Genomic DNA, 24,019 nt, shown 5'->3' on the forward strand with positions numbered 1-24,019 from the left:
GACTGGACTTTCTGGGTGATCCTCTTTACGCACCAGGGTTTGTTAGCTTCAAAATCACAAGCAGGCCTGAGAGCATATTAAAGTCTGGTGTGGCGTTTCAGAAGTACTCAAAGAACTTGGCAGAGTATGTCCAGGATGGAAAATCCAGGCCGCAGGACAGGCGCAGCAAAAGTCTTCATAAGATACAAACCACCTGTAGCCTTGAAAATGTTGACGTCTGCAATGTTGCAAGCGGTAGCGACCATATAGGGAGTTCAGTGTGAAACAGACGTGCAAAGCTGGAATTACAGAGGCGAATGGTAACAGCTTATGGTGTCATGGCACGTCCTTGGGTGTGATTCTTGTTTTTTTTTTTGTTTTGTGTGTGTGCGCATGTTGTCTTCCCTCTATTGTGTTCTCTTTCCCATCAGCCCCCAGTGCTCAGGAAGTCCCAGCGGAAGCTCCTGGGACTGTGTGATTGCATCATGGGGGCCGACCATGTCTGCCGGCCCAGATCAATAGCCGACCTTGTGAGGGACGCTGGAAGCCATTACAGGGTGCTTCTTGTTTCTATAGTCCGCCTTGAAAATGGGATAAATGTTGAGAGGCCTGTGCCCCCCCCCCCAATGCCGGCACCGCACCACGCTGTCGCTTGGCTCCGAGTTTACAGCTTGAATCAGTGGAATCAGTCTTACATGTGAGCTTTTCCGTCACTGTGGATTGTGATGGAATTACACATAAATCCCTTAATCTGCTATAAAACAATTGGCTGAGGGGGCAAAGACCAGTTTTCTGGTGTGGGGGGGCTTATACAACTAGAACAAATAATTACTCGGGTTTTCTCCAGCACTGGCATACAGGCTGATGGGGCTGGGGCTGGCCTGTTTCTGCAGCTCATACTGGGGCTTTATGCGATAGAGAGTGGGGTCTGGGGCCAGTCCTGTGACTCGTGCTGGGGCCTGGGCCTGGTGCTGTGACTCGTGCTGGGGCCTGGGCCTGGTTCTGTGACCCGTGCTGGGGCTGGGGCCTGGGCCTGGTTCTGTAACCCGTGCTGGGGCCTGGGCCTGGTTCTGTAACCCGTGCTGGGGCCTGGGGTCGGGGCTGGGGCCTGGGCCTGGTTCTGTAACCCGTGCTGGGGCCTGGGCCTGGTTCTGTAACTCGTGCTGGGGCCTGGGCCTGGTTCTGTAACTCGTGCTGGGGCCTGGGCCTGGTTCTGTAACCCGTGCTGGGGCCTGGGCCTGGGCCTGGTTCTGTAACCCGTGCTGGGGCCTGGGCCTGGTTCTGTAACCCGTGCTGGGGCCTGGGGCTGTTGCTGACGGCACCATGGGATCATGCTGCTGTACCTTCTTTGTTAAATGGTCACAACCCAACAACCTGTGTGTTTAATGAAAGCACTTTTACATTAATGTAAATGATAACTCACAAGAGGTTTTTAACAGTGATGTCCCGTGCTGATAACGATTGGAATCACAGCCATTCCTGGCATTTTTAAATTGATTAGTATCGGGTAACAATGCCACATACAAAGACTAATCTATTTAACTTCTTGTGTCTGCCCAGTACGATTCTGTCACGCTGCAGTAAGCCTGAGGCACAGGGCCTGAAATGACAAAGTATTGAGATGTCAGTCGTGTGGGAATTTAAATCGGAAACTAAGTAACCCAGCAGCTACCTGTGATGTTCGCAGTGCCGTCCTTTGCCGAGGAGGCAGCAAACGCGCGGCGTTTAATACCACAAATCTGATCAGGTGTTTCCAGAAGCATCATAAGGAAGAATACTGCAATATGGCGAGGCTTACTCAGACTAAGAATGTACTACTGTCTGAGTATGTACATTTAAACTTTTATTAAAAGATCAGAACGGGGTCGGAATCAGCAGATATAAATATCGAATGGATCGGATTGTTGTACCAAAAAAGTGGATCAGGACATCCCTAGTTTTTATGATTGTATAATTGGTTTTACCTTGGTAAATATCTATTTAATTGATTAACTGTTATATCTGCTGGAGGCTTCCCAACTACTCAGCAGTTTCCCTTAACTTAGGAATGCAATGGCTGCTATGGAATAATTTCTGTAATTAGTCCCATGTTAGAGTAGTGCTGCTGAAATGGCCCCGATTGCAGATCTGTACTAAGAAAACCACGATTTTTAGCATCATCTGGCTTGATGGTCCCAAAGGACAGTTGGCTCCAGACCACAGCTGGACTGTTCCTCCTGGATCCTTGCCTCTGTGGGCCTGTCCCTCTTTGTGTGGCGGTGAGTCACAGTGAATGCCTTCCTGTTTTAGCCTGGTTGCTAAGGGCATCATAATAAAACGGTTGTGGGTTTGAAATCTCAAACCCCCACCCCCCCTTATCCTTGAGGATAAGGACAAGGATGCGTAGTCTGGACTGAGTGTCTTAAACATGTCCAGCTTTGTAAACGTCGGCCCCTCTTGGCTGCTTTTAAACCTGACAGCCACTGGTTAATCTGCAACTATAGCTGCATTGTTGCAGCGGTCCCAGTGCCGTGTCATTGCTGGGGGTCAGGGGAGGCGGGGTCTGCACTGTTGCCGGGCGACAGGCTGCTGAGCCCTGTTTGCTGCGTCTCTGCAGCGGGGGGCAGGGGTGGGGGGGACATTTGACTGAGGCTTTGCAGTGAGCCGTTCCAGGGTTGGGGCGTGCGGGGGATTGTGAGGGGATTCTAACACCCCCAATGCATTTCCTCCAACAGAAGAACATTCACTGTGTCTGCAGCAAAACAAATCTCACTGCCGTTTGGTTTCCTATAGCAAAATGTAAGAAGTGAAGATTTTTGTGGATTTTCACTTTTACTTTTGATCTGATGGCCTCTTATTGAGACAAGGTCCTTCAGCGGTTGAATGACAGGAGGGGAGAAGACACAGTAATACACTTCAGAAATATGAATTGGACCATCACAGCACACACACGCCAGCAAGCACGGCCACCTTCGCAGAAAGCCAGTGTTTCCTAAAAGCCTCTGGCTGTCTCACATCACCCTATAGCGATGATGTCACCCTCCACTCAGTTAACATGGAGGAAGCCGATGTAGATTGAGAAGTGCTTCAGATGGGTTTTCACAGTTCATTACCATCAATCTGTCCATTCATCCTTCCATTCATTTATTCATTCATTCATTCATCCATCCATCCACTTGTCCATTATTCATCATGCATCCTTGTCTTCTGCCTGGTTCTTGCCACTCATAACTCTGTTCTAGAGAGGTGTCTGTAAAGGTAGCAGTGTGGCAGGACAGTGGAACCTCGCTCTCCCCACCACCCAGCTGGTTCATTTAAGCATCATATGACCATCTCATTAGAAATGGGAATCTCCTCCACTTTAGCCCCATCCCCCGTTGGTAGAGGTGACCTTCAGCCTGTCGGATGCACCATTAACCTTGGGCAAGGAACTCGTGTAAAATGCAAAGAGGTCAAGGCTCGGTTCAGCTCATGGAGTCATACTTGAGTTCTGAGCCGTTTAATTTGTGTTCATTTGATCAGGGTGGAGGTGTTAGGGAAGGTTTCTGTTTTTACAAATTAGTACAATAAACTGAATGGAATCTGATTTAATTCGTTACATATCTGAGACGAATTAAATAAGATTCCGTTCAATGTCTGAGAAGAAACCAGCACCTCCCGTGGCCCATAAGACCTGGAACTGCCCAACTCTATATCGGGTTTCCCTGCGAGTTTTGAAAAGCAGAGCTGTCATGGGGACAATAAGGCTGGAGAACTTTAGGGGGGTGTGGCTCATGGCAGAAGATGGCAGGTTCATACAGCAGAGATGCGTGGGCCGCAACAGAATGTACAGGTAGCAAGTACAGTGAAATCCAATCTGCGCGTTTCCCGTCCAGCTGCCCTGTATACGCAGCCCTGCGCTGGCGGCCAGCCATCTGGCCGGAGCACGTTGGGTTGAGGGCTTTGCTCAAGGACCCACTGGTGATATGGTGACTCTGCCACTCATAGAATCCTCAACACAGGCACTTAACCTGCAGGATTTGGGCCTTGAGAATCTATGACATGCAAACCCCCAGACCCCCACAAAATCAGCAGGATTCGAACCTGCGTGGGGAGACCCCAGTGGATTTCTAGTACTTTGCCACTTGGCCACGACTACCCACAGGTTTTACACACATGGCACATGCCACAGTGGGCAGGAATCCCCACCACATCCTGCAGACCGTCCACTTTAGATGACTCATGCTTCACTTTACTACAGTAAAAGGGATGGTCTCTATATCTGGGTTATTGCATGGAAACTTGACTTAATGCTTTCTTGAACAAATTCCCTCTGTGTTTTTTGCTTTCTGAAACTGAGGCTCACTGCTCAGTGTCTCCTGTCACTGTGTCAGTGAGGAGATGGTTTGTTTGCTCCGCCCACGCAGGCCGAGGACGGAGGTCCTTGCCATAGGCCAGCTTAGGCTGCTTCCCACGCTTTGCAGCGAGCTTCTGGAATGCTGCGGCTCTCCTCCCTCCTCCGCCGTGGCTAGATGTGAAGGTTTTTGTGGAGTTTGGCAGTCCTGACACGGCGGGCGGCGGGAACAGACCGCAGCCTCCCCATGTATTATTCATGAGACCCCCTTAGTGTTTTTAGCGCCACCTGAGCGGACAGCTTGCTGCCCTGGGGGGCCCACAGGTCCAGCAGCAGGACCAGTCATTTCTGCTCCCTGCTCTAGTCGTTCGCTCTGACTGGCTGCCATGTTTATAGACAGCTGTGTGTGTTACGGCACGAACCTGGCAAACGGTCATTAAAGTATGGAGACCCACGACCCACATAAGGCTGAAGAGTTTCCAGATCGTAGGACGCGAGTGTTTGCCGCTCTGCGTGTGACCACAGCTATAAATGCGGCAGGTGCTTTGAAAAGCTGCTGTTTAGTCTGCATGCTTTGCTCTCAGTATCGATGCATTGTGTGTGTTTGTGTGTTTTTGGAAAGCAGAGCCTTAAGCTACTTTGCCTTTAAGCCGAACACGAGGCTTTTCAGTCAGCCTCTGTCCGCCATTTGTGAGTACGGCCCACCCCAAGTGCCTCAAATCTGGCCCCTGCTGTGTAAATACGCAGACGCTCCACACAGGGAATGTTTCTCTTCTTCCACGGGGGGGGGGGGGGGGGGATGCGGAGGCCTTGAGTCGGTTGAAATGGGCCCCCTTTGAAGCAGACAGCCTTCCGAAAGCACAGTGGATCTTCCCTCTACCTCTCCTCCCACATTTTGGGGTTTCTGTGACTGTTCGGAGTTGCTCCTTGATGGGTAATGGCGTGTTAGCATTGGTTTGCAGGTCTGCTGTGTCGCAGAGCAGGGGATTAGACACCAGGGCTGTGGAGTCGGTAGATAAATGCTCCGACTCCGACTCCTCAGTTTCTAAATCTTCCGACTCCGACTCCCCGACTCTGACTCCTCTGTATGTATATACTATGCTAATGTATTTTCTACATCCATTGAAGGAAAGGAAGGCAACATACATGTCATTTCACCACAGAACTACTGGCTAGGAAGCCAACACTCTACTATAATGCCAGATTAAAGACAAACACAATGAAAACAAGGTTTCAAGGGTATCGCATAGCAAAGGGGTGCCGATGGAGCTGAGAACACACCAGATGATTTTTCAGGTGTTTGACGCATGATGACTCGTTGAACGGCCGAAAAATCGGCAGTGCATCTGTAAATGTATGGGGGGCTTTAGGCTAGGTTCACAGTTCCCTGTAACAGTGGAACACGACACAATGGAAAGCGGTGCCGCACCTTACCTGTGCATTACATCCCATATAGTGACGCATACAGTCAATGAAAAGCATGCTTCATGGTTACTTGACATGTTCGTTTTGTGGTAACATTATGCACTGCATGCATTGGGCTTTATTCTTACAGCAGAGAAGTAGTTCATTATGACTGTTTGTGAATAGGGACATTTCAACTTACTTTTTTAATTCCCATTTAAATTTAGTAGGAGTCGGAGTCGGTTAACTTTTTGCCGACTCCGACTCCAGGTACCCAAAATTGTCTCCGACTCTGACTCCTCAACTCCGACTGCGACTCCACAGCCCTGTTAGACACACAGCAGAATCCACACATTCCTGGATTCCCCCTTTTTGTCTGGCCACCCTGCCAGTCCGCCTCGCTCCTCTTCTCGATGGACCAGTTGAAAGTCTCCTCCCTGACCCTCCCTGACCCTCCCTTGTCCCTTCAGGAAAGCACGACTGTTCTACCTGCTGATTCTGGAAGAAAGAAAGGAACCGGTCCCAACCTCAATGGGCGGGTGACGAAGCTCCAGTCTAACCAGCAGCCTGAGTCACCACTGGGCCTGCAGTCTGGGAAGGTCGCCCTTCTCTGCCATGGATTAATAATGTTAGAACTTCAGTGAGGAGGGAGAAAAAAAGCTTTGGGGGTGAAGGATCATGCTGGCAGTGCCTCCTACAGGCCGCGCCCCCTAAAGGCCGCGCCCCCTAAAGGCCGTGCCCCCTAAAGGCCGCGCCCCCTAAAGGCCGCGCCCCCTAAAGGCCGCGCCCCCTACAGCCCGCGCCCCCTACAGCCCGCGCCCCCTACAGGCCGCGCTTTGAGGATTGACTCTCATTGCCATCTGGCAAAGTGCTGGTGCGGCTCCTTCCGCCTTTTCATGTATAGGATTCCGGAAAGTTCCTCCTGATGATTAATCATGGCCAGCTCCCTGCAGTTCATCCTTGGTTGGGATACGCGAAACAGTGCTGATGACTGATGATGCATGAATGATGTCACGGTCATGTGTTCATCCTGTTTGTGAGCTCAGATTTTTTTTTATATTCTTTTAAAAATCTAATTACAGTCATGTAGACTAAATTATAAAATGATGTTCTAAAAGCCTAAAGACAGAAAGTATTTGCCTGTCTCTTCTTAATTTGAAAAGTCTGAATGGTGCTGCCTGCTGTCTCATGCTGAAGTTACTGTACCTCTATATTCACTTTGTGCTCATGTGTGGCTCCTCGCATAGGGAAGTCAGTCTCCCCTAATTACTCATGTAATCCTGACTGACATAACACCCGAAAGCTGCTTATGCGGCACCCAGGGACCGGGCAGTCTGGTGGGGGGTCACGGTTCAGCTTCTTTAGCCAAAGTCGCTACATAAACGGCTACAAAGTCAAACCATGTTATGCTAATTTTGGATGGTGGAGTCAGCTAAGCTAATAGCGTAGCGTCGCCAGCGCGCGTTCTGCACCCTGTGCACTTCGTAAGCTGTGTCCTGTAAGGTGTCTAAGGTTCCCACAGAGTGGGACTTGCTTCCTGAGTCTCCACAGGCAAGATTCCGGTAGCCGTGACTCCAGATCTGCAGCGGCCTGCACGTTTGCTCTTGGACTGTTCCGCCAATCTGCTTAATGGCGTAAATTCATTTGTTCGCACATTTCCCAGAACCATTTACCCAACCTGGAGCGTGTCCCAGGAAAGAGTGCCACGAGGCAGGGGGCCCCCTGCAGGGGACGCCAGTCTATCGCAGGGCGTGTGCACTCAATCACACCAACACATCTACCCGAGATCTTATACTGTGTGAAGGAACCCAGACAGACAGGGAGAACATGCAAAGATTGGACTCGCAGTGTTTGAAGTGTAAAAGGCCTCCTGCCCTGATTTGAACGTTTTAATTAACTAATGCATTAATTGACTTGCACAGATAAGTGTTCTGCTGTCTGCGCTTTCGTGCCGCTGGATGTGGTTTAGTGGGTCTCCTCTTTCAGGTGTTCCACTGCTGAAATGCTGAACACGTGGTCTAACACGTCTCCGGCTTCGCCTCCCTTCTCCGGTGTAAAACTACGATGCTCCTTATCTGGCCTTATTCGTGTAAAATCCTCCCTCAGTTCTCCCTTATATACCTTGCTACTGACCCCCCCTCCCCCCACAGGTTTTTTATAGAGCTGATGAAGTCGACTGTCTTGTGTTTTGGCATCCATCATCGGTGGCCAGATGGAGCTGGGGGAGGGGGCCGCTGAGAGAGCCAATGGGTGCAGCCTTCCGTAGGAGATGGTGTACGGAGCAGGCCTCCTCCTCCTCCTCCCCGTGCCTCGGCCGGCATGCGCTCCCGGCGATTACGGCCTGAGGCTTGTTTAAAGAGCACGGAGTCTCAGGCAGCCTGTGCCTGCCGTCACCTCCTGCTTTGGCATTTGTAGTGGGGCTGAGAATCGTCGTCCCTAAGGCCGTTCGAATTGATCACCATTATTCAGGGAATGATTCAAAGCATCGAGAATCTTAAAATTCTGCTACGATTCAATTAATTGATTATCCATTCATTTTTACAACCTAAATAAAAACCTTTTTTTTTTTTTTTAACGGGAGCCTAATCATACACTATTAATGGAATGCATATAATTTAGAAGCTCAGAACATACATTTTACTTGTTATTAAGCAGGGAGAAGATGCCGCTCCAAATGCGTGGTACAGAACTGTCCGGAAACAACATCCCAGGAAGCACTGCTTTAATGGGGGATTTGCCAGTGCAGATTGGCGGAATGACGTTACATCATTATTTATTCTGTGGAAAACAAAAGATTGATTTGCAGGTCATATTTATTAATAAATTATAATTAATGGAGTTTTTCAATGTCGTGGCAATTTTGGGCATGACTGCCGCGTTGGACCAAAGTTGATATTTTGATGAATAAATTCCAGCCAATACCCATATGCTAACCGATACGATACGCCATGACATCTAAGGCTAGCATTGGGTCAGCTTGTTGGCTAACCCGGGGGTTTTGACCATTGCTGCCGTAGCTTTCAAAAAGAAGTACGTTTTTGTGACCGAATGGAGGCGTTTGCCAAAAGCGTCACAGCTGGAGGACCGTCAGATAGTGCTTCCTTATGAATATTAATGATCCTTCTCCTGCCGTCCCAGTTTCAGATTCACATGCTTCTGCGGCTGCTTTTGCAGAAACATTCATCCCCATTAATTCCGACCGTTTCCTGGTGCCCTTGCATCCACGGTGGATCGGCCACAAAGCCGGCCCGTCGTGTCCCCGTATCCTCTGTCGTCTGCCGTGTGCCCTGTGCCCTGTGCCCTGTGCCGTGTGCCCTGTGCCGTGTGCCGTTCCCGCTGCACGTCACCCCCACCGCTCATCAGCATTTTTCCCATCCTCCCGGGAGTCCCGGCTTCAGATGGTTATGGTTTCTCACATGGCTGAGCCCCCCCCGCCCGTCGGCACGTTATTCACGCAGGACGGCGGCTCTGGCCGCTGCTTCCCCGCGCGGCCGCCATGTGAGCTGTGGTTCCCGTGGGCGGCCCAGTCGTCCATTTCGGCTGCATAGCTGCTAAACCCGCTGCTAATCCCTCCCCAACGTGGTAGGGCTGAATTGCATCCAGAAAAAGAACTAGGCGGGGGCTGGTGGGCAGTATCTGCCCTCTGCTCTGTCTGACCTTGCTGAGCCCCCCTCCCCCTTCATAAGTGTCCACCATTACACAGCAACCGATCAATCGCTTTCCCTGGCTGCGTCTGTATGCGGCATCTGCGTGCCTTCCCTGGCTGCGTCTGTATGCGGCATCTGCGTGCCTTCCCTGGCTGCGTCTGTATGCGGCATCTGCGTGCCTTCCCCGGCTGCGTCCGTCTGCCCGCTCCTCCCCGGCTGCGTCCGTCTGCCCGCTCCTCCCCGGCTGCGCCCGTCTGCCCGGGCTGCACCGTCTGCCTGCTCTTTCCCGCCTGCGACCTGCCCGTTTTTGCCTCGTTTGTCCTTACTTGCCCTTCACACATGTACTGCTCTTTCGAGCTGCCAGCACTTTCAGCCCTTCCTGTTTTTTGTTTTTGTTTATGTGTGGCTCGTATTTAATGGCTCTGAGAAGCCGTGATGTCGCATGACGGCATTTCTTTTGTGGAGTGTAGCACTGGTTTGGGCTGATCTTCGTGCTGGGTCCATAACATAGCATAACATTCTTTTGGTGAAACCCTAAATTGCATTTTTGTGGTAGGCAGACAATTTTATTTATCGTTTTAAATGACATCTGAAGGGTTCAGCTGAGCTCCTTCTGGTTTTCAGCCTTGGTCGCCTGCTGCTTGTTGGTCGAAAAGAGGAAATGTGCAGTTGAGGGATTGCCGTGGTAACAGTTGAGGGATTGCCGTGGTAACAGTTGTTTGGGTGCACGGCTAGTTGCCTTGGCAGCAGAGGTCTGTAGGGGCAGACAACTGCATGTTAAATTGTCTTTTCAGGGTGATTGCTTATCGTACCGATCTCTAACCCTAAATGGTGGGGTTGTGAAGGTCCACGTGCCCACAGACACACCCTTGGCCCTTTTGGGTGTGTGCTGGGGGAGGTCTGGAAGGGATCCCGGCATGGGGAGGCCCTAGTGGGGGCGCCTTGTGCACCGTTAACACTGATGACCCCAACAGCTCGCCGAGCTGTAGGAACTGTCAACAATGCAAATCCGTCTGGATGAAGTTGTTCACTGCAGAAAGATGCAGCTTCGGCAAATAGGCAGGCCCCGCTGCCTCTTTGTGGCTGTGCCCATTGGGGGGGGGGGGGGGGGGGAGTAATGCGGGATTTGTTCACACCTCTATTTGTAGATGATGAGGGGTGGGGGGGTTTAGAAGAGAAGGGGCTTAAAAGTCGACATGAACTTGCTAGTGCTGCATCACCCCCCCCCACGGTCCTGATGCACGGCCCCCACCACGTACTTGTTGATCCCCCCCCCCCCCCCCACTACATTTCTGATGTCCCTTTCACCACGTTCCTGACACCCCCCCCCCCCCCCACACATGCCCTCCTTTCTCCTGATGCATCTCCGCAGACCAGACGTCACGCCTGGTCTATCTTTAACGCCTGTGCACAGCTTGCTGCTGTCGACCTGTAAGTGTCGCTCCTGCGACCTGTAAGTGTCGCTCCTGCGACCTGTAAGTGTAGCTCCTGCGACCTGTAAGTGTAGCTCCTGCGACCTGTAAGTGTAGCTCCTGCGACCTGTAAGTGTCGCTCCTGCGACCTGTAAGTGTCGCTCCTGCGACCTGTAAGTGTAGCTCCTGCGACCTGTAAGTGTCGCTCCTGCGACCTGTAAGTGTAGCTCCTGCGACCTGTAAGTGTAGCTCCTGCGACCTGTAAGTGTAGCTCCTGCGACCTGTAAGTGTAGCTCCTGCGACCTGTAAGAGTAGCTCCTGCGACCTGTAAGAGTAGCTCCTGCGACCTGTAAGTGTAGCTCCTGCGACCTGTAAGTGTAGCTCCTGCGACCTGTAAGTGTCGCTCCTGCGACCTGTAAGTGTCGCTCCTGCGACCTGTAAGTGTAGCTCCTGCGACCTGTAAGAGTAGCTCCTGCGACCTGTAAGTGTAGCTCCTGCGACCTGTAAGAGTAGCTCCTGCGACCTGTAAGTGTCGCTCCTGCGACCTGTAAGTGTCGCTCCTGCGACCTGTAAGTGTCGCTCCTGCGACCTGTAAGTGTCGCTCCTGCGAATGTAACTCATTCCCCCATTTTACCCCTGAGCTCCAGTTTCCTTTGAAACTGCTCCGAATTTAGCCAGCACTTTAGAACCTGTCATTTTGGGGGGGCGGGGGGTGGATAGGAACCGCACATGGAGCACAGCTTCCTGTGTAGGTAAAATAACACAGCCGAAGCAATTAAACACAGCGAGTGCAGCGTTTGGGGGGGGGCTGAGGCATGCGATTGACCTCCCCCAGGTCCAATGAAGGGTCACGAGTAACGACCTCAAGGGCCCCTCCCCTGCATATCCAGGCCTTTGGTCATGTCCTGTCATTCCCTGCTGTTTGTCTCATCTTTGCTGCCAGTAATTAAGAGTTTTGCAAAAAGTCTTTAGTAAATTCTTGTTTTATTGGTGTGATTTATTAACTGTTGATGGCTTCTATGTCAGTCTTGCAGCACCTTGATCTGCAGCAGACAGATGCAGTCCTCGGATACAAACTCTTCATCAGCCGTGGGGCACGCGAGTAACCGGGCGGCTCATATCCCGTGACTCTCTCAGACTGAGTCACTGCTGGTGACCGTCCCATGTGACGTGTCTGCTGAAACGGAAAGCGGCGTTCTGCCGATCCAGCGACTTTCTGATCCGAGACGCCATCGATCTGTAGAAACTGGGGCCTCTGCAGCTGACCTGGGATGAGTTTGATCAGCCCAGGTTCAGGTGTAGTGAGCTGTTCCTGGATCAGTCATCAGGCTTAGCTTGCTGTTAGTTGCTCACCAGATGTTCCTATGGTTTCATGGCTTTGGCGTCCAAGTTAGATCATCCCCCAGTTGGGTTTCTGCCTGAGAACTGTGGTTCAGGCCCTTGCAGGCCGTCCTCGCTCACCTTACGGGGTGCCATTCAAGTGGGCCCCTTTGCCAGCTCTGCTTGCCATCCGCCGCTGTTGCCAGAGTGTTTATGCTGTTGCTAGGGAATGGCACCCCCCCCCCCCCCCCATCCCTGCAGTATCGGCTTGGACTCTGAATTAGCCCCCGCTTTAGTGCATCTGGCCAAATCAGGCAGTCTGTCATAGGGCTTCAGGGTCCAGTAATGGCCACACTATGAGGTCTATAAATAACCTATTTTAAACCTCTTTTAACCCCCCCCCCCCCCCCCACCGCTCCCACTCTCGGGTCAAAGATTTTATGGCCATCTGGGTGGTGAGGCTGCGGGGGTGGGGGAGCAACATGGTCTGGAGGCCCTGCGTTCCTTGCATGGCCACAGATTCCAGTTTATTAAGCCCCCCTGTCTGCATTCTGTAGGCTGAAGGCTGTACAGCCCAGTGCAGTAAAACCCAGCGGGGAAGCACCTGTACGTCCATGTGGGCTTCCTCAGGGGCCCCGTCCTGTGTGGGGTAACGGATGCGGCTCCTCCTCCTCAGGGGCCCCGTCCTGTGTGGGGTAACGGATGCGGCTCCTCCTCCTCAGGGGCCCCGTCCTGTGTGGGGTAACGGATTCGGCTCCTCCTCCCCAGGGGCCCCGTCCTGTGTCCACTCTGCAGATTGAGCGTTTTAAACCTCCCCTTTGTGCAGACAGCACCTCCCTCAAGGTGTCCTCCTCTATCCAGTGCATGTCACTCAAACCCCGAGCCCCTGCTCTTAAAGGTGCAGTGTGTGACACGGGAACCTGCGCTGAAGTCAGCCAACTGTCAGAGAATGAGAACCTGCACACTGTATTTTAGAAGTCAGTGTTTTAAGGTGGTAGTTGATGTCTAATGTCTTAAAATTGTTTCTTTTCAGGTATTTTGAATCCAAAAAATCCGAAGGAGCCGGCAAAGTCTTTCAGCTTTGATTACTCGTACTGGTCGCACACGTCGGTGAGCTCCTGCTTCCATCTTACTGTGTGTTTTAGACATTCTCTGCATTTTAGGCTGATATCACTATGGTATCAGCAAAGCTGTGTGTGTGACTGCGTGCCCAAGCAACTGCAGGACTGCATGAGCAACTGCAGGACTGCATGAGCAACTGCAGGACTGCACTACTCTGTCTCACCTGTGTTACCCTGAATGGCCTCCCTCCCCCGCAGCCGGACGACTCCTGCTTCGCCTCGCAGAACCAGGTCTACAATGACATCGGGAAGGAGATGCTGGAGCACGCCTTCGAGGGCTACAACGTCTGCATCTTCGCCTACGGCCAGACGGGTGCCGGCAAGTCCTACACCATGATGGGAAAGCAGGAAGAGGGTCAGGAGGGCATCATCCCGCAGGTGGGCCGGGCCGCAGACCCCCCGCCAGCGCCTCTCAGCATGGCGCCCCTGCTGCTTATTCCCAGTGTTCAGTATCTTTGTAAGAAATCTGTATAGGAGACATAAAATAACAAGAATCAAAAATTGCCTGGAACTTGAAGTCTGTGTTATTTATTAGGGTTAAACAGGGTTAATAGGAAATAGCTTTTCATATTTGCTTATTTAAGACCTTCATTATAAGAAGAACATGTCTGAAGTGCTCTCTCCCCCCCCCCTGCTTTAAAGACTGTTTTATGGTTGAATTTGATCACTTTTTCCATACCCCTCCCCTCCCTCCCCCCATCCAGCTCTGTGAAGAACTGTTTGAGATGATCAATGATAACAGCAAAGAGGATCTGTCATACTCTGTGGAGGTGAGCCCCCCCTCCCCCCCCGCCTGAATCTTTCATCTGACACCCCTGTGGCAACACACTTGAGCTGAAGGCAGCAACCCGGCAACAATCCTCGAATCCCGTGGCGATGCTGTGTGAGCAGAAAGCAGCTCGGATCTTAAGAAGGATCCCATGTCTCTGGCTGCACTTTGTGTCCTGGGCTGACAGGCAGCTGCTGTGTTCTGAAGGTCCTGGTGCCTCATGTACAGATGTACAGCGCTGCTGTAGAGCTGTTGGGCTCATAGGCCAACAACATGAGAGACGCATGAACGATGTAATCTTGGCAGATTTAGAACCCTTGGCTGTCTTCATGCCACGTAAGGGATTGGCCTGTAGGCCAGTCTGTCAGGCAGGCGGTTGGTGCCATTTGGCCATGTGACTGATACCTGTGGTCTTGCCCATGTAGGTCAGTTACATGGAGATCTACTGCGAACGTGTGCGAGACCTGCTCAACCCCAAGAACAAGGGCAACCTGCGAGTGCGAGAACACCCCCTGATGGGGCCCTACGTGGAGGACCTGTCCAAGCTGGCCGTCACGTCCTACACGGACATCGCCGACCTGATGGACGCCGGCAATAAGGCTCGGTGAGCGGCAGCGAAGCTCGCCATAGCATAGCTTTGGGCGGCGGACTGTAATGTAAGGACTGCAGTAGACTGGATGCTTCAGTCTTTGAGGCCTGGTAACATCAGGAGATCCAGGCTTTCCACTTGTCCTGGTCGGCACCTCGGATTGGTGCGACTTCCCATCCATCAGTGTCTAGCTGCCTCCCTTATGATCACCTTGGTTGCTCTGCTGAAAGGAGGAAATGCATTCATTTCAAAGCCTTAGCCTTTAGTTATTTGTTAGTTGTTCATCTGAAATGTCAAACAGCACCCCCTCCCCCCAACACCAAAGAAACTTGTTTCGAAGGGTTTCACAATCCATCACTGATACTGAAGTTTCTAGTTAAAGGACACAGCAGTTGAACGCTGCCTCCTCATTTGGTCAGAGGACAAGGGCATTATACAGTGTGCTCTCTGATGCCCCCTGTGGTCGAATCTAAAATAGGAGGCAAGCATAACTGCAAAAATGAAGGCAAAGATAAGTCTCATACGAGTAGAGCGCCCAGCATTAACGGTATCAGGCATAGGATCGGCACGCCATGTTGGTGTGATTCCCATCTCCCCAACCCCCACCCTCTATCAGACATCATGTTCGTCAGGTGAGCAGCAAAAATATTTATTTGGTAGCTCATTGGTGACGTTTTGCAAAGTGTGTTCTTGGGGCCCTTGGGGCCCTTGGCTGGGCCTGCTGACACTGGACCTGCCCTTGGCACCGTGTCTCTCTGGCCAAAGGGGCCTCTTCTCTTCCGGCTCATCTTCCCCAGTCCGCTAGTTGGTCAAATATTTAAAAATTCAGCTTTTGTACTAGGGAGGGGCTAATTTTTTTTTTGGATCCAAATCCAATACACAATTGCCGATACCGATCTCTTTTTACTTTAATATCTGTGTGTGTGTATATATTTTATATATAAATTTTTTTAAACTAGTAAATACAAATGAAAAACATGCATGCCAAAACCTTTAATTAAGCTACTAAAACATACATAACATACTGTTCCTCCTCGTTAGTACGTCTTGTTTTAAGTGTTTTTGAAGCATTTGCAGTTCAGTATGAATATCCTCCAAGAGAGTATATGCAAGTGGCGAATGCTTAAAATGCCCCAAAGTTTTTCCTCTCACTGACAAGTGTCACTTACACTTCTTTGCGATAGCAGCCCCTCGTGTATCACAAGCTGTAGTGAGTGTGCAAAACAGCCCAAGCTAAGTGACTCCCAAATCAGCCATTGCTTTTTTTTCATATTACTCGCGTTGTCTCGCACAATCGCGTGCACTTTGTTTAGTGGGATTTCCCACTAAACGCTACTCACACCTCTCAAAACTTTGCTTTTACAAAGACTGCAAATCGCTGTTGCTGTTAAAAGCGTAAAATACTCCCAGACCGTCACCCTCTTATCTGGTGCTCTTACGCTCCCCGTACTGCAAAGCATATGCATCTGACCTCACAGCAGGCAGAAGTCACTGTTCTCAGATCCACCAAGTGGTAAATAGACTGAGCGGCAGTGTTAACATTCAGCTTGAATGCCACAAATTTCACATCTAAAATGGGAAAGAGCTGTTGTACAATTGATCATACAAATAAGTTTAACAGGAAATCGGAGCTATCTTTTTACAGACTGCCAAATCTAAATAAGTATCGGACATGGATCGGTCACTTATGGCCGATACCCGAACCGTCAAAAAGGTCTGAATTGGTGCCGATACCGATCCGAATATCAGTGTATCTGTATTTTGTGCCTTTGATTGGTTATGAATTGATGTGTGTGTAGTTTTTTCCATCCAGGTTCGTCGAACTGCTCTCGCACAGATCAGCCTGCAGTGTTCCGCCAGGAAGGCCCCAGCAGGCATTGCTGCACTAGAGTAGGGACCAACCCCGCACCCGCTGATCGGTCTCTGTCATGCTTCTGCAGGACGGTTGCGGCCACCAACATGAACGAGACAAGCAGCAGGTCCCACGCCGTCTTTACCATAGTCTTCACACAGAGGAAGCACGACAGCGAGACTGATCTCTCTACTGAAAAAGTAAGCCTGTTTCTTTGTTTGTAAGCCTCACCTTTAGCCACTGCCTAGGTCAGCTTTACTAAATGATTCAGCATTAGACCATATACAGCCCTAATGAATGAGTTTGACTTAATTCCAGCAAAAACATTGTCAGATAGCAATCTGTATTGTATCGCTGGATTTTAATTTCTTAAATTTCTGCCTTTTTTTTCGTACTGAACCTTTGGCAGAGGGGCTACAGAGTGACCCACATCCCCATGGAGCTGCTGTTCACAAGTCTAGGTCACTTATTTGCTGTGCGACATACTGCTGCTTAGTGGTGTGTGTATTTTAACACGTGGCACTTTGGAATAGTGCTGGGAATTTGAATTTGCCAGTAGGTTTAAGTGCTGGGGAGGTTCAGGCAGGGAGTGGCTTTCCTGCCCCTCTGTGACCTGCCATCTCTCATTCCCAGGTCAGCAAAATCAGCCTGGTGGATCTGGCTGGCAGCGAGAGAGCCGACTCCACGGGGGCCAAAGGGACAAGGTTAAAGGTAGCTGCCCCCCCCCCCCCCTCACACACACACATGGGCCAACAGGGGTAAATGAGTCTCTTTAGCAGCATAATACTCCGTTATGATGTTCTGACATGCTGGTATCCAGTTTAAGCATCACCTACCCACCCACTTGTTGGTGCAGTAAATGTAGCCACATTTACTGGGGGCCACAGTAACATACGGTTACATCCTTATGGTTACATCCTTACGGTAACATACGGTTACATCCTTACGGTAACATACGGTTACATCCTTACGGTTACATCCTTACGGTAACATACGGTTACATCCTTACGGTTACATCCTTACGGTAACATACGGTTACATCCTTACGGTTACATCCTTACGGTAACATACGGTTACATCCTTACGGTTACATCCTTACGGTAACATACGGTTACATCCTTACGGTTACATCCTTACGGTAACATACGGTTACACCCTTATGGTTACATCCTTACGGTAACATACGGTTACACCCTTATGGTTACATCCTTACGGTAACATACGGTTACATCCTTATGGTTACATCCTTACGGTAACATACGGTTACATCCTTTTCACATGTTGCTTCCTGAGGAAGCCTTTCTCTGTGGATGTTGGTATATGTTGCATTTAGTAAAGTATATCTGGAAAAAACTCTTTAAACCGTTTCCTTGAAACTCATTTAGTTAATGGTGTGATTTTTACACTAACTTATCATATGGACTGTGACGACAGAATCGGCAGCCCTTGCCAATTCGTGTGGAGAAAACTCATGCTTCTCCAGTTCTGTGGACCCGAGAGTTAATACTGGGATTTGAAAAGGTTGGTCTTGACCCAGTTCTTTCCATCTGCCCCTTTCAGGAAGGTGCCAACATCAACAAATCGCTGACCACACTGGGGAAGGTCATCTCGGCCCTGGCAGAAGTGGTGAGTGCCATTAGGGCCTTCATCAGCGCTGACGGCCATGAGGATTCCCAGCCGTGTTGCCGTCAGTCGTGCCGTAACCTGCCTTGCTTGTTCTGTCTCCCCCTCTCTCTTTCAATGCTTCTCCTCTTCAGGATAACTGTACCAGCAAGGTAAACTCCTCCAGCATTCATCCCCTCACCATCCAGCCCCTTCAAATTCAGCATATTCTCCTGTCTTTTTGGTTCCTCTTTTCTGCCCGTTACCCCCCCTCTGCCCTCATTACTAATGAGAAACTCTGCATTTGGTTCATTCTTCATCTGTCTCATGGCTTGACGTGTCTCTGAAACAGAGCAAGAAGAAGAAGAAGACCGACTTCATCCCGTACAGGGACTCCGTCCTAACCTGGCTGCTCAGAGAGAATCTCGGTGAGCCTGGGGGGGGGAGCAGCTTTTAAATGGCGCCTTCTTGGAGCGGCTGTAGGTAGCCTGGCTCTTAATGAGTGTCAGTGCCAGTGGGAGAGAGCATGTGCACAGTCCTGCACAGTCTCCTATCACGCGGGTCCCCCCCCTAAGTCTTAAAAAGTCTTAACTTGTCTTAGAGTATTTAAGACCATTTAAGGTTCTCCTTTGCACGCCTAATGTTGAAGACGTAGGAAGCAGATCAAGGAAAATGGGGAAATTCAAATTAGAGAGAGAAAAAAACAAAATAGTAGTTTGCATCTGAGAACGTGGTCGATCCGTGTGAAAATTGCACCTCCTGAAAGGTCTTTTCCTCCTGCACATCTTCCTGGATACATATCTGTGAAATCCTTCCATGGTTCATTTTAAATCACAGGCGGGAAAATGCTGCAGCCTGCTGGGGATTTACCCTGTGGGGCTGAGCCCGTGTCCCCGGGATGAGCTGCTCATTCCCTGTAACATTTATACAATGGGGACCCCCCCGGATTGTGTGAAAGCTGCAGAGGGTTGTGCTGCCCCCCCCCACCCCCCCCCCAACATTTTTCATTTGAACCCTTATTTGGAAATTTGTCATTTTTTAATGAACTGTTGAAACCCATAATTCTCTGCAGAAGTGGGACTCAGGCTTTCCGTAGAGTAGTTTGACCCTGCAAGGCTGTCTGAGGGCCCTGTACACACACACACACACACGCACACACACACACAGAGAGACAGAGACAGAGGTATTTTTCACTAAGGCCTTAAAGGTTACATAAAAGCTTGGAATTAAAGCAAAGCTTTGAAAGTCATGCAGCAGCCCTGATTTCTGGAGCTCATCAAGGGCATAACGGAGAAGTAATCCTTTTATTTGTTTTTCCCCCCTAAAACTCCTTAAAACACACGCTGTTATGCTGATCGTACTCCCTAACCTTGCTTATTCCTGTTCCCGCTCAGGTGGAAACTCCCGAACTGCCATGGTAGCAGCCCTCAGTCCAGCGGACATCAACTACGACGAGACCCTCAGCACGTTACGGTAGGTGCCCCCCCATCCGGCGTTTGGCCAGTGCTGACGTCACTCGGCATCCAGGTTCTGACAGGTGTATGGATATGAACCTGTTCTGAATCGGGCCAACAAGGGAGAGTGCAGTGACTGTGCCTGTGGCTGAGCATGTGCTTTTATGTGAAACCCCCCCCCCCCCACCCCAGGTATGCGGACAGGGCCAAGCAGATCAAGTGCAATGCTGTGATCAACGAGGACCCCAACGCCAAACTGGTGCGTGAGCTGAAGGACGAGGTCACACGACTGAGGGACCTGCTCCGTGCCCAGGGCCTGGGGGACATCCTAGACAGTGAGTGTGAACACACCGCCCTCTATAGGCAGGGAGGTCACCGTGACCGGAATAACAGGCAGAGCATGTGCCTTCCTTTTCAGTCTCCTTCAGCAGATATTATTGCCTGATTTGTACCTGTATAACTTTTTTTTTAGTATGTTTTTAGTTACTGCTTGATACTAATGGATTTGTCACACGAGATGCATGTTTATGAAGATGTTAAATCCCTTGGGCAGCTGTAGTCATGTCAAGACCCATGCTCTGCTGAAGTAAAGGGAAGATATGAGTAACAATAATGACCATTAACAGCACCTCCTAAGAAGCCTTAATCCATCACATTGAATAGTGATCCATGACCATGTTCTTTGGACACGATGATTACCTTCATGTTCTCCTGCATGTTTGTCTCCTTAACAAAGTTTGTACTCTTTCTCCTTGTCTTCCATAAACTTGCCCAGTTTGTCAATCTCAACTGGAGATGTTTAACATCTCCCCCTTCCCTTCATTCTTTTGCTTTACATCTGACCTTTGACCCTCTCTCACTTCTCCTGCCTCCCTTCAGTCGAGCCAATGGGAGATGAATGCCCAGGAAGTGGAAGCAAATGTGTGTATCTGGTGCGGCGCCACCTGCAGCGTCCGTAGTGCACCCCCTTGCCATACCCCCCCCCCCCCCCATACTGATGTGCTGAACGCCACTTCCCGCACCCACTTCTGTGCTAAATCTTCACAGCTTTTGCATGTGTCAAGGCTAATGCTGACGCTTAGGCTCAAGGCAAGCAGTCCCAGACAAACAACTTAAGCTTCTTTTCTTTTTTTTTTAACTGCATGCACCCCCTAGGGGGAAGATGTGTAACTGCAGCATTGCCCTCGTAAAAATGCTTAAGTGCCTGGGTAGAAATAGAAGAAACCATGTTTAAAATTATAGGAATCACTGGCTAAATTTCCTGTGCCAACCTTAACAGGTGGTTAGTATGTGGCCCCTTTGCTCTGTTTTGGTTTTTTCCACTTTCTCCTGCAACTGTAACCCGTTCCTGCAGGAATCTTGGCGTTTATTCCCTGTGCTGCCATTTTGTGTGAATTTTCATGATTTTAAAATGGTACAGGATCCACCATTTTCGGGCTATGAGCTTTGAAAGCAAAGGCCCGTGTCTCTTCAGAGTGGCAGAGTTCATATTTAAACAGAGAGAGTAGCACGCCTAAGCGTGCAGTGCAGAGCCGCAGTGCCAAGCCGCACTGCAGAGCCGCAGCAGTTAATCCAGGCCTCTCTTACTTGGTGTCCGAAGCTGTCTGGGAGTTCTTGACACAAAAAAAAGGTGTACAGTGTATATGGCTGCGTCTGAGAAACTTTGAAAGCCTTTATTATCGTTATTTTTATATTCGTTAACTGGCTAGTTGCATGGAAATGACACAAATGCCCGGTGAATGATCTGCCCACTCCTTCAGCCCTGTTCTGCCATCAAAACAGATGGGCGGCCATTTTGCTGGCATCCTTTAAGGGGCCTTGGGTTCCACTGGGATTATGCGAGGCCCTGCCCGGTTCGGTCCGACCCAGCTGGCAGCCCGGCTAACGTTTCGGGTGTGGTGTGCGGGGCGTAGGGGTGACCAAACCTCGCTTGTGCCGCCTTCGCCTGAAGCCATGCCATCCAGTGTCGCTGCAGATCCAGTGTCGCTGCAGATCCAGTGTCGCTGCAGATCCAGTGTCGCTGCATGTGCTTTCTCTCGACGACCCCCCCGCCTCACTTTAGCTCTGACTCCGCCTTTCTCAATTCTCTCACTGCCTCTGCCCAACACTGTCTGTTCAACAGGCAGCTTTCACTCAGATCGTCACCACACACGTGACCCATTAGATAATCACATGAGCGAGTGTTAATAGCAAAGGGCTACCAAGAGCTGCGAACGGCAGTGTTTTGGCGCTGATTATTTGGGTGGTGGTCAGTCCTGGCATGTGACTGTATGAGAGCAGGATGATAAGTACCCTAAAAGCAGACGATTTTGCTGTAATGCATTTTGCACGTATCATATTCCGCTCCCTCCGTCTGTTTCCGGAGAGCGAGGTGAAATCGGACTTTCTGCCGGAGAAGTCGCGGCATCGCTGCTGCTCTAATGGCGTCGTATTGTGTTTCCAGAGCGACACTGTCGTGTCCTAAACTGAAGGACTGGACCCAGTCTGTAAACCCTCTTTACGTGGGTGGAGAAAAATATCTCCTGGCTGTTTGTTCTTGGGTTGCATTCAAGAATGGCAGCAAATTTAAGCAACATACTTACTTGTGTCTACAGCGACGCCAGAAATATCATCCGCAGTCCATTCTGACCGTGAATATATTGGCGTGTTTCTAAAATGACTACAGGAATAACTTGGTGTTTAAATGTTAATTTATGAAGTTTAGCTTTTTGCTCAAACTCGCTGGCCTTCCCTGACGTTTTGCCATTTTGGTCTGGCTCCTTAACTACGGCTCCCCCTGCTGTCTCCCAGCAGGATCGCACCGAGGTGACCGGTCTGGTGTGAAAGCTTAGCCTCCTCATTGTGGACTAACCTGTTTTCTATGGTGTTTGGAATCCTCAGTGTTCCCTGTTCGTCTTACGCTGGTCTCTCCTCCTTTTTTCTCCTCTTCTGTCTCTTTCTTTCTCTCGCTCTGATTTTCTTTTTGTCCCCCCCACCCTCTCCACCCTGAAATGGCCTCCCTCCCCCTGATCTCTGCCCTGTCGCTCAGACCTGAAAGACATACAGAACAATAAACATAGGTACTTGCTAGCCTCAGAGAACCAACGGCCTGGCCATCTCTCCACAGCCCCCATCAGCGCCCTGGCGGGGGGCTCGCCCCCTGGCTCACTGCTTGGCCTGGGGGGTTTTCCCTGTGTCACCAGCATCCAGGAGCGCATCATGTCCACGCCGGGTGGAGAGGAAGCCATAGAACGACTGAAGGTACAGGCCCGATCACGACACACACCCCACCCTCCTTAGGGCCCAGCTTGCTGGGGGGGGGCCCTCAAGGCGGGCAAGCAGAGCGGCACCCGACGTGCCTTGTGTGAAGGTGTGGCTCTGAAGGTGTGGCTCGGATCTCTAGGCAAGCCCTATTGGGTCAGTTCCTGTTTGGAAGATGCTGGTTCTATCTCTGTACTTCTACAAACCCCGCCCCTTCCCTGACTGGTTCTTTGCCCCCCCTCATTTCTAATACCCGAAGTAGCCCTTCCCCTGCTAGCCCTGCCGCTGGTTGCAGGATGGTCTCCTCATGCAGTATTGAGTTATAAACACAGAGCAGTTTAGAGCAGTTTTTTGCGCAGTATTTTTATTTAATTACGACTTAATTTCAGATTCGGTGAATCCAAATGGCCTGAGAATCCTTGTGTGGAGAAATTTGGTGAAACCAGGCGTAATCTCTGCATGACTATTTTCACACTTTTTTTTTTTTTGCGATTCGTCATAGTGCCATACTTTTAGGGAGGTGTTACGAGCGCGCGTCCAAGCTCAATCACGCACACATGAGAAGTGTTTCCATGGAAACCCCTGATATTTTCACATTCTCATTGTTGCGTTTTATGGTTCTTTCCGCTCAGTCCAGAGGAGTACTGTTCACAAGCGTAAGATCTGTATGAATTTACTTATTCATTTTTGCACAAATATCATCATCAAATAAAAATAGCTCCTATATATTTTTCGGCGGTTTGAAGGCTTTACGGTAATTGCTGTGACTTAGTTTTGTGTTTGAGGATGGATGGGAAAGATGGTATGTGGGGAAAATCCTCCCCAGGCAGAACAACAGGCCATTGTCAGGGCTGCTGGGGCCGCTCGCCCTTTAATGTGCGGAGACGGGGTGGAGCGTCTTTCACTGAAAGCGCTGTCTTCATTGTTGGGGCTGGCAGCAGGGAACTAGCTGCAAACCTTGGCCGCCCCCCACCCCCCATAGTCCCCAACCCCATCTCAGTTTTCCGTGAAGTAGAAATGGCCGCATTCCATCCCACAGTGCCTCTCTCTCTTTTTCCTTGTGCATGTTTCTCTCGCTCTCTGCTCACTCGAAAGCGACTCCGCACAGGGCAGCCGTCGGGAGCTGGCGTTTCCATGGAGACCTTAACCCCCCCCCCCAACCGTCACCACCAGCCAGTCCATGACTGTCAGCCGCTGACAGCAGCATATGACGTCACATGTAGCACCAAGACCGAAATAGAGTTATTAAGTACATGGTGTGATTTGTGGATTTAGAAAAAACACTTTAGTCTGCTAATCTGTGCAACAAGCAAACGTC

The 24,019-nt window shown here is 50.4% G+C and overlaps 1 protein-coding gene across 19 annotated transcripts in view; it reads left to right on the forward strand.

Annotated features, from left to right (window-relative positions):
• Positions 1-24,019, forward strand: part of kif1b (kinesin family member 1B) — a 75,379-nt gene that overhangs the window by 7,427 nt on the left and 43,933 nt on the right. For 7 of the 19 annotated variants that reach the window (XM_072713335.1, XM_072713336.1, XM_072713340.1 and 4 more), the window contains exons 3-15: positions 13,108-13,184; positions 13,394-13,573; positions 13,900-13,965; positions 14,390-14,568; positions 16,494-16,605; positions 17,039-17,116; positions 17,966-18,031; positions 18,163-18,180; positions 18,360-18,435; positions 19,402-19,480; positions 19,654-19,796; positions 20,341-20,382; positions 22,490-22,701. In XM_072713335.1, coding sequence (XP_072569436.1) covers positions 13,108-13,184; positions 13,394-13,573; positions 13,900-13,965; positions 14,390-14,568; positions 16,494-16,605; positions 17,039-17,116; positions 17,966-18,031; positions 18,163-18,180; positions 18,360-18,435; positions 19,402-19,480; positions 19,654-19,796; positions 20,341-20,382; positions 22,490-22,701 — 1,328 coding nt within the window. The remainder of the gene's footprint in view (positions 1-13,107; positions 13,185-13,393; positions 13,574-13,899; positions 13,966-14,389; positions 14,569-16,493; positions 16,606-17,038; positions 17,117-17,965; positions 18,032-18,162; positions 18,181-18,359; positions 18,436-19,401; positions 19,481-19,653; positions 19,797-20,340; positions 20,383-22,489; positions 22,702-24,019) is intronic. The other 12 variants (XM_072713342.1, XM_072713343.1, XM_072713351.1 and 9 more) reach the window with 6 other exon arrangements.

This window comes from Paramormyrops kingsleyae, chromosome 6 (genome assembly GCF_048594095.1).
Source record: "Paramormyrops kingsleyae isolate MSU_618 chromosome 6, PKINGS_0.4, whole genome shotgun sequence".
Lineage (NCBI taxonomy): Eukaryota > Metazoa > Chordata > Actinopteri > Osteoglossiformes > Mormyridae > Paramormyrops > Paramormyrops kingsleyae.